General features: G+C 51.6%; 1 protein-coding gene across 1 annotated transcript; it reads right to left on the minus strand.

Moving 5' to 3' along the window:
• Positions 1–274: 274 nt before the first annotated feature.
• On the minus strand, positions 275–8632 carry tpcn3 (two pore segment channel 3). Its single transcript, XM_086083903.1, has 19 exons — positions 8294–8632; positions 7598–7680; positions 7396–7510; positions 6915–7043; positions 5515–5631; positions 5305–5423; positions 5117–5218; positions 4918–5044; positions 3770–3977; positions 3547–3691; positions 3298–3483; positions 2770–2834; positions 2139–2226; positions 1448–1517; positions 1150–1366; positions 944–1034; positions 758–871; positions 513–625; positions 275–441 (listed from the first exon to the last, which is right to left on the minus strand). The coding sequence occupies exons 1-19, from the start codon at positions 8354–8356 to the stop codon at positions 305–307; spliced, it is 2289 nt and encodes a 762-aa protein (XP_085940029.1). The 5' UTR covers positions 8357–8632; the 3' UTR covers positions 275–304.
• Positions 8633–10554: the final 1922 nt, after the last annotated feature.

The following is a 10554-nucleotide window of genomic DNA, read 5'->3' on the forward strand; positions in this document are numbered from 1 at the left end:
CCGGCGTCCCGGATGCACGTTGGAGGTGGGAACGCAGCGCGTGCGTGGTTCGGGCGGTGCCGTGCTGGGCCCAGTGGAAATGCGCTGTCAACGTGCCCTGGCGACCAATCCACTATTTGTCGATATGTGGTGTGCCATTTTCCATGGACTGGCGACCAATCCATCCCTTTTCCAAATGTGCCCTGAAGGTGACCAGTCCGTTCTTTGTGTACATTGAGTAGCGACCAATCAATCCACATTATTAACAACACTGAGTGACAGACGTAAACGAGCGTGTGAGAAAAACTTTATTGCTGCAAAGGTTTCAAGCGGCGCTGAAGGACGGGTTGGCAAAGTTTCCGTTGGCGTCGTGAGGGTCGGCGTCGGCGTCGGCGTCGGCGTCGGTCTGCTCCAAATCGGCCTCGAAGAGCCGCTGCAGCAACGCGTCCACCGTCCGATACCCTGACACACACAACGCACGTCCTCACTTCCTGCTTGCGTGTGCGCCAACGGCGGCGGCGGCGGCGGCCTACTTTTGGAGGCGATTTTAAACATGAGCTTGGGTTTGCTGCTCTCCGACTGGTCGTCAGGTTGCTCGTGGTCACTGGTCTCCATGGCGTTCACCAGGTTGTCCTCCACCGCCTCCCTGGCACGCACAAGACGGCCCAATCGGCAAGGTCAGCAAGTCAAAAAAGCGGGAAGCGAAGAAAGCGAAGAGCGCGAGAACGCGAGGACGCAGGAAATGAAGGAGGAAGTGGCGGCTCGCTGCCGTCCTCACTGAGCCACGCCGAGCTGCAGCTCCTCGATCTTCTTCTCCAGCTCCGAGTGCAGGTTGCTCTTGTCCAGCGTGTACTCCAGGAAGAAGGCCTCCAGCACGAAGGCCACGAAGATGCTGACGCAACAGGAAGTAGAGCAGCGCGTCAGCGCGTCGGAGAGGCGGGCGGGCGAGCGGGCGGCGTCTCACTTGATGATGATGATGACGACGGTGATGTGGAAGAGCACAAAGTAGATCCTGGCCGACTTGTGCGTGACGGCCGCGAAGCCGCTGCTCAGGAGTGACAACGCGTTAAGGACGGCAACGGCGGTCGGCGGCGGTTAGCATTGGCGCTCGCGCCCGCGCTGCGTCAAAGACGAACACACACGCACACGCACGCGCGCGCGGCAGGATATCGTGCCACTGGTTGACGACGGTGAGCTGCACGAGGAGCACGAAGGCGTTGAGCACGTTGTTGAAGTTGTTCTTGCAGTAGCCCAGCCGGGCGAAGGCGCTCCCTCGCAGCAGCGGGTTCCCGCAGTCGCCCGCCGCCGGGTCGCTCGCGTCCTCGTAGAACTTCACCTTGCCCTTGAACAGCTCCATCCCCGCCACGGCAAACACGTAGTACACCACCTGGCCGGGGGGAGGGGCCGAGGTCAGCGAGCGGTCAGCGAGCGGTCAGCGGCGGGCGCGGCGGGCGCGGCGCCTTCTTACCAGGATGAGCTGTCCGAAGGTGAGGATGGCCGGCCCGATGCGGATCAGGGTGTTCATGATGGTGCGGAACCTGAGCGCAAAAGTCGCATCGTTAGCCTGGCCGCGGCACTTCCCGCTTTGTGTTAGCCGATGCTAATCGCTAACCTGTCTATGGCATGTCCCATTATGTTATCGTTAAGCTAGCCAAGGCAACACCGCGACTAGCAATGCTAATTGCTAGCCTGTCTATGGTATGTCCCATTAGTATTAAGCTAGCAGGGACACACCCTGGCTAGTGATGCTAATCGTTAGCCCTTCTATGGCATGTCCCGTTAGCTTTAAGCTAGCAGGGAAACACCCTGGCTAGTGATGCTAATCGTTAGCCCTTCTATGGCATGTCCCGTTAGCTTTAAGCTAGCAGGGAAACACCCTGGCTAGTGATGCTAATCGTTAGCCCTTCTATGGCATGTCCCGTTAGCTTTAAGCTAGCAGGGACACACCCTGGCTAGTGAAGCTAATCGTTAGCCCTTCTATGGCATGTCCCGTTAGCTTTAAGCTAGCAGGGAAACACCCTGGCTTGTGATGCTAACCTTTAGTCTGACTATGGCTTTTTCCATTATGTGCTAGCATTGCGCTAGCAGGTGCGATGTCAGCCAACGTGCCCTTCCTGCCTTGACTTTGTCGTCACACTTTGATGACATCACAGTCGCACCTGTTGATGCTGTCGACCACTCGGATGAGTCGCAGCACTCGCAGGATGAAAACGATGTCGAGGATCTGCCGGCTGGTGTACCCGCCCGCTGAAAACAACGCACAAGTGGCGGGAGTCGGACTTTGTTCTTCTAAGAACTTCCAGAGCCGTTTCTGAACATTCAGGACTTTCTCACAAGGCTTAAGTCTCAAGACCTTTTAAAAGGTTTTTGTGAACTTCACCAACTTGAAGTACTTTGAAGACCTTCTAAGCCAGAGTTGACCAATTCTGGCCCGCGAGGTCCGGAGTCCTGCAGGTTTGAGATGTTCCCGTCCACCGACACACCTGAAGATCAGGATCGCGATCGGGTGCGCTCGTGGGCTGAAACGTCTAAAAACTGCAGGACTCCGGACCTCGAGGACCCCCCGGAATTGGTGAATCCCGCTCGAAAGAATTTGTCAGAACATCCAGAACTTTCTAGGAACTTCCTGGACCTTGAAAACTCTTGGTTGGTTGAAATAACTTTCAGTCAGGACCTTCCAAAAACTTGACAAGAACTTCCAGGACCTTCTGAGACTGTTCAACTCTCGTGAGCTGGTCAGAACCTTGAAGAACTTTCAGGTCAGCCGCAAGAAACAGGAAGTGACCTCACTTGACTTGAGGGCGGCGTTGATGATGGTGGCGGCAAGCGCGCAGACCACGATGATGGTGTCGAACCTGCGGACAGAAAGACAGAAAGCGAGAACTTCCAACAACTTCCAAGATCAGTTTGAAAACTTTAGAAGAACTTCCAGGGCCTTCTCAAGTGTTCGAAGAACTTTTTTTATGAACTTCCTGGACCTTCTTTCAAAGACCTTCCAGGACCTTCTAAAACCTTCAAAGAACTTTCAGAACGAGAAGATTTTTTCATGATGTGAAACTTGGAGGACCTTTTAAGGAATTTTATGATTTTCTAAAAAATAAAAATAAATGTAAGAACATTTAAGCTTCCAGGATTTTTTTTCAAAATGTTGCAAGAACTTCCAGAACCCGTTCGGAACTTTCAAGTCTTGTCAAAACGTCGAAAGAACTCACAAGACCTTTCCCTAATTTCCGTCCAGAACCTTATTAGAACTTTGCGGGCCTTCTGAAAAGGGAAAGTTGCAAGAACTTTGGGGACCCAATTTGCAGATGTGCTGACCAGTTCCAGAAGTTGTGCGCGGCGAAGAAGCCCCTGGGTTCGATGACGTAGAGTTTGAGGAGGATCTCCAGCAGGTAGAGCGCCAGGAAGGCCCACTCGGAGTTGGCGATGGCGGGCCGCTCCTCGTCCAGCCCGATGAACACCGCGTTGACCACGATGATGACGTCGAACGCCACCGCGAAGGCCCTGCCGGCGCACGCGCGTTAGGCGCCGCTCGCACCCGCGCAGAAGCGCAAGCCGCGCCCTCACCTGTGTTGGACCAGTCGGCGCAGGAGGCGGCTGGGCGCCGAGCGGTAGAAGGCGGGGCAGAGGCGGCCCAGCGGGTGCGGCCTGGACTTGAGCGTCATCACTTGGATGTTGAGCAGGTCGGCCAGCTGCACGAACGCCATCTTGCCTGACCCGCAACACACCGCGCCCGTTACTACGGCGAGCGCCGCCGGCGCGCGGATCACGAGGAGCGCGCGCAACCGACCGATGGCGCCGCGGTTGCGTTCGTCCGAGACGCTCCACAGCAGTTCGGTGTGGGCGTGGCTGAGGTCGGGCTGGACCAATCGGACGAGGCGGCTCCAGCTGGCGCGGCTGACCGCCGGCTCGCCGCCGTCCTCGGGACGTTCCTGCAGCACGGCGAAGGCCCGCGCCATCTTGTGCCGCTTGGCCCGCACCAGCTGCCGCACCTCCTCCTGTGGGACGCGCGCAGGCAGGCAGGGGGCGCTCATGAGTCCTCTTTGAACAGCTTGCGTCAAAGTCCAAAACGTTTCCCAACAACGTTAAAGTACTCGTCGACGTTTTCAGGGCCTTCGAAGAACTTTCAAGCAACTTGGAGGACAATTTCAAAAACGAGACAAACTCCTCCCAAATGAAGGACATCGAAGGAACTTTCAGAACTTTCTCAAAAGAACCCAGGAACGTTCAAACAAAAAATTGCTTTGAACTTTTCAGGATCCTTTTTCCGACCTTCTGAAAAAAAAATGGAAGGCATTTCTTAAAAACTGTACGACTTCCACGGAACCTTCAGACCCTCAAGAAATGTCTGAACTTTAAGGGACGGGTTCTTTTCAAGACGTTTCTGTCAATTTTCAGGACTCGGAGACTCGTCAGGCCCTTTTTTGGACTTCATTGAAAAATTAAAACAAATGAATAACAAGGAAACTTTTCAGAACTTGTGAGGAACTTTCAAAACAATCGAAGAACTTTCATCCTAAAAAGTTCTTTTGAGTCGTCTTCTAAAGACGACAAACTTTGTTGAACTTTTCAAACGAAGTCCAACTTTTGGAATGCAAAACAGAGCCTTCAAGTTGTTGGAAAAGTCTTCTGGACTTTCTTGGAATTTCCAAGACGAGCGAAGAGAACTCGAGCCGGCGATGAGAAAAAAAAGCTTGGCAGAATTCCGCCTTACAAGTGAGAATTCTGACTTTCTGACTCCGCCCACAATTCCTAGCTCGACGTCCCAAAGTGAAAATTCTGACTTTAAAGTGAGAATCCTTCCAAATCTTTTTTCCCGCCTTCGCCGGGTCCGAATCCGCTTTCCGTACAAGACCTTCTCAACAGACAAACCCAAAAAATCAATCCGACAAACTTCCCAGAGCGAGCAAGAAAGATTCCCAAAATGTTGCGTCTGACCTTCAAGTACTTCTTGTAGTTGTTGAAGACGACGGCGAGGAAGACGGACATGAAGATGAAGGTGTTGACCAGGATGTAGACGATGAAGAAGACGGCGAAGGCCGAGCTGGCGTCGTACGCCGGCATCCTGACCGCATAGGCAGAGCTCGTCAGACCGCGGGCGGCGCGGCCGCGGTCTGACGAGCTCAACGGCGCTCACATGACGTCGGGGCTGTTGGCCGTGGTCACCAGCACGTAGAGGTCGAAGACGGCGTCCGCGTAGTTGGAGAAGTACGGAGCGCCGTCCGACGTCTTCAACCCGCTGCGGCGCACTCGTCGCGTTAGCACACACGTGCGTAAAACACACACACACACACACACACACACGCGCGCGCGCGCGTGACCCACCGCTTGTTGAAGAGTTTGAGCGCCATCAGCGAGAAGATGAGGATGCTGAAGATGAAGAGCAGGAAGACGGACAAGATCTGCGGGAGGGCGTTGCGGATGCTGCGGAAGGCCCTGCGCAGCTTCACGCACGCACGCACGCACGGTGAGCACGGAGGAGAGCAGCGATGCCTTCAGGCGCGCTCGGTCACACGCACGAGTCACGTGACCTACCTGCCGCCCCTCCGTCACGTTGACCAACAGCAGCGGCCGCAGCACACGCGACCAGCGCAGGGCGTAACAGCCGGCGGCGTGCAGAGCGCCGTAGATGATCATGTCCAGCAGCGTCAGCTGACACGCACGCACACGCACGCACACGCACGCACACACGCCAAAGTCAAAAACCCGAAAGTGTAAAGCCGCCTTTTTTCCACCCCAGATGTTCGGCCGCGGAAGTTTGTTTCGCAAGGAATCTGACGTTCTTGTATGAGCGGCGGCCATCTTGCGTACTTTCGATACGAAGGCTGGGCTCCAATTTCGATTCCAATTCGATTCACCAGCGTTCAGTCATTTTTCCTGATTCGATTCACTTCAGTTTTATCCGAATTCTTCTTAATTGTCAAATCAAACAAATACGAAATTCCAAATGACGAATGATTTTGTCTTCTCATCGCTTCAAGTTTACGCAAACTTTGACATCAGCAAGGATGGAAAATATTTTCAGCAGTCAAATGCAAAAACAAAATCGGCCATTTTTGGAAGAATTTTAAAAAGTGGATTCCGGCTTTTAGGAATCCATGTTGAGCTTGAAAAGGAAAATCAAGTCAATATTGATCTTTGCTTTTTGAAACCCTAATGGCCGACGGATGCACGCGCACGCGCACGCCACGACGGCGGACGCGTTTGACTTTCGTGACATTAAAGGACAAAATATTGGACGTCAAATGCCGATTTTTGGCAAAAGAACCAAAACAAGCTCATTTTTTCTTTCCTTCTCCTCGAACTAAACGTCGGATTCATCGAGTGTGGCGAGAATTCGGCCAAATATGGAATAGAATTTTTAAAAAATGAATAATGAATGAATCCGCCCGCCGTTGCGATCGAGGGTTCGGGGACGAGCGCTTGATTCCCAACTTGAATCCGTACACGACTTTCGCGACGTTCGTGCGTGCCGAGTCAGCAGGAAGTTTCGCAACGCCGCCTCAGCTCTTTTGCGCTCGGACAGGAAGTGAACGCACGTCCGCCACAAAGGAGCAGGAAGTGGTCACCGCCGGCCAGGACTCGGGTGGCGCCTTCCCGAACCTTTCATGAATAACAACTTGTAACGAGACCTGATCAAAAAGTCCAGAATCTGCAGGCAACTTGCAGAGCCTCGAAAAGTTTGCCTTCACTTCAGCCTCGAGAAATTCAAACGCATTTCATGAAAACTTTGAAAGAATTTGCAGAACCTTCTGACAACGACTAAAAAACACTTTCAGGACCTCGTAGAATGTTGGAACGATTTCAAGCACTTTCCAACCTTCTGAAAAACGACGTAAGAACTTTGGAACAACTTTCGACAACATTTTGTAAGAACTTGCTGGACTCGGGTCCAGCCAACCCATGCGAGCGTGACGTGGCTAAGCTCCTCCTACCGCCAAGATGGCAATCATGCAGATGTTCTTGGGGTCCTTCCAGAACTTGTCTCGCGGGATGACCTTGGCGTAGTGGACCAGTCGCAAGGCGAAGACGTGCAGGCACAGCAGCTCCGCCAACATGGTGGCCTGCAAGCAGAACAGGCTTAGCCGCGCGCGCGTTAGCTCGCCGTGCTAGCTTTGAACGGCCCGCAAACAAACGTTAGCCACGTGGCTGTCATGTGCGCTCCTATTGCCCGGCGACCAATCTGTTCTTTGTCTACACGTGCGGTGCCGTGGCCTGGCGACCAGTCTGCGGATTGTCCACGCGGCTTAGCGTGGACTTGCTTTGGCGACCAATCTCCGGCCGCTCTATCGCCAACGACTGGTGGCTCGTTGGTCTCCGCCTGCCTTGCGATGGGCCGGCGACCGGTCAGGTCGAGAGAAAGCCGACGAGCTCGACGACGCGCTTTGGCCCCGGGGGCGGGGCCGAGCGACTCACCCACGGCGGCAGAGGCGCGACGGCGGGCTCCTCGCACGCCGCCAAGCTCAAGTCCAGCAGGATGAAGAAGTAGAGCAGCACCCGAGGAAGTCGGCGGTTGTAGTGCAGATACAGGCTGCGTTTCACAATAAAAGTCAGTCGGAGGAAGGCGGAAATCGGCGGCGGGCGGAAATCGGCGGGCGGGCGGCGGGCGTGTCCTCACCGGACGGCCTGCGGCGTCGTGTCGAAGAAGATGTTCCTGTTGTACTGAGCGTCGGAAACGTACGCCGACGCCAGCTCCAAATCCTCACAGACACACAAACGCACACTTTCAAACGCACACTTTCAAAAGAAAAGTCACAGGAGACGACTTTCAAAAGAAAAGAGGCTTGGAGAAGAAGAAAGTCGGAGTCCCGCAGGTTTTGGACGCTTCCTTCACCCTCACGTCTGATAACGACGGGTTGCAATCAGGTGCACCAGAACCTGCAGGACTTCGGCCCTCGAGGACCCCGTTTGCCTCAAACGAGCGAAGAACCTTCAGGATCCTCCAAAAGGTTTCCAGCAATTTCAGGAGACTTTTTACAAAACGTTTGGCTGAACTTTCTCAAAACTTTCCAGGCCTGTGAAATCATTTTCGAGAGCTTCTGGAACGCTTCGATGAATTCCGCCGGCGATGGCGATGGCGATGGCGATGGCGATGGCGGCCCCTCGCCCCCTTCGCTGTATTTTGGACCCCTGCCCCGCTTGTTCACGATATTCACATCAAGCAAACACCGGAAAGCGATTTCGGGGATCTGGAGTTGCACGTGATCGGCGGTCACGTGACTTCTTTTTTTTTTTTTTTATTGCTCTTGCTCCAAAGTTTTACGGCCGTCATGCGAAAAGGGTCACGCGGCCGCGCGCGTGCACGCGAGCTCACCTCTTTGCTTTTGGAGTCTTGTCCCGGCCGCGCACGCGCGTCAGGGCTGCTCGTGCTCGCCATGTCCGCGTCGGGCCAACACGACTTTTCCTTCTCCTTCTTGAACCTTCTTCTCCTCTTGCTCTTCCTCTTGCTCTTCCTCCTCCTCTTCCTCCTCCGCTTTCTCGAACCTGCGGCTGCCTGTCGTGGCGGTGAAGTCGAGAGCGACTCGCGTTTGCGGTGGCTGGCGCTCAGTCGGCGTGGCGCGTGCACGTGACGCGTGGCGTGCACACCGGCGACTTGTTCATCTCTTCTCGTCTGCTTTTCTTTTCTTCTGGCGTTGCGTTGCGTTGCGTTCGCGTGCCGTGGGAAACGTCAGCTTCCGCGTCCGCTCCCCGTCGCCTCATCTGGATCACCGATTCCGCAAGATGTCGGCATCAATAAACTCTTTGAATGTTGACAAGTAAGAAGTCAACATTCTCAACGTGGTCAACTTCTTCCATTTTCTTGCTTCGTAAACATTCAAATCGTGTCGTTTGGGGACATCGAAAGTTTAGATGTCCGACATTTTGTGGAAGCAAATTTCCAACAGTAAAAAAAAATCAATGTTATTTTCCTTACCAGTAAAATAAACCAATTCATAATTGTATTTTATTTGAAGGCGTCCGTACTCGCGACGCTCTTTCGTGGCCATTTTAACTCCGGCAACGAAAAAGCTAACATGGCAAGTGGAGAATTTGAAAGAAAATTGACATTTATTTTATGCATTTTGAAGGGAAAATTCTATGTTCAGATATGCAAGGTTTCCTTTAAGAATAGTCTGTCTTTTTTTTTTCAATGTTTCAAATATGCACATTTCTCGTGGTATCACGCTTGGTATCAGAATCGCGACTATTGGGAACAAGTGGCATCAAACATTTCTCATGTTTTCACAAAATTAAATAAAAATATTCTTATATTTGTATGAGATTTATTTGACATGAGAAAAAAAACTTCTAAAATGAACAGAAGTAAATAAGTTCATAAATAAGTTAGTAAATGAGCTTTTTTTGTTGTCCTTGTGGCTTTTTCTTCTTCACCACTTTAAGGTGCGGGAAGGCAGAAGAAAAGAAAGAAGAAGAAATGAAATCCTGATTCCTGACTGAACGTGACGTGAGACTTTGGACTTCTTTGGAGTTTTTGTCTTTTATGCAGCGTCGGTGAATGCAGCAGCACACCGGAAGTTGTCACATCCCGTCAAACTAAAAGCCTTTCGTCTTCAACTTATACTGTATGTATATATATATATATATATATGTCTCTCACACACGCACTTTTTCACTTCCTTTTTTATTCTTTTTTAAATGCGCTCAAATGTTTTCAAGCCTCGATATGTATTTATTTATTGGTGGGGGTCTTTTATTTGTGGATTTTTTGGGGGTGAATCTATTAGTGTTTATTTTTCAGGGCGGGCGGGCGTTAAAAGCCCCTTTTTTCATGGTTATGAGAATGAAATGGATGTCAAAAGTTGGCGCGTTTTGTGCCGTGGGGCGCCGCCTGGTGGTCAGCTGCAGTCACGACACCCGCAATGACCTCCCCGGCTGCGCGCGCATCTTGTCGTCCGCCACATCCAGCTTGTCGCCGCACCTGTTCTCCTTTTGTCATCAGCTGTTTTTGTTTGTTTTGTTTTTGTTTAATATAACTTGTTATTGAACAATTTAGAAACAGACAGTTATGAATACAGAAAAAATCTAAACAAAGAGAAGCCAGGGGTTATTTTAAATAACGTTTTAAAAAAAAAAAGGGGAGGGGCATAAAGCAAAAGTTGTCAACGCTTTCTTGTTGGTATGTGGTATTCATGAATTGTTTGGTTTCCATTTGAAAAACTAAAAACTGGTTTGGAACGACTATGGCTTTGCGTAACGAGACTCATCTTTTCATAATCTGTTAACGGGCCTAAATAAGGAATTGTCCTTACAGACGAAACCAGGAGACATCTCGCAGAATCAACAAATGGCATTTTGGACAAGATAATAGTCTACTATGTACAATTTTACATGAAATTTCCCTTACTTTTATTTGTTCAAGGTTTGTTAAGATATTTGTATGGAAGCGACCACTCCCACCTGAGTGAATCGTGTGTGCCACTTTAGTGTGTTGCGCTTCTCGTGTGTGTGTTTTTTAAAATGTAAAATGTATGATTTGTTCGTTTGAATGGACTCGAGTCTGTCCGTGAAGATCTTCCTCTCATTTCTCAGCAAAAGCACGCAGACCGCATGCGGTTGCCGTCAGAAGCGAAGGAG

This window comes from Leptonotus elevatus, chromosome 8 (assembly GCF_054856555.1).
Source record: "Leptonotus elevatus isolate MCC_2025b chromosome 8, RoL_Lele_1.0, whole genome shotgun sequence".
Lineage (NCBI taxonomy): Eukaryota > Metazoa > Chordata > Actinopteri > Syngnathiformes > Syngnathidae > Leptonotus > Leptonotus elevatus.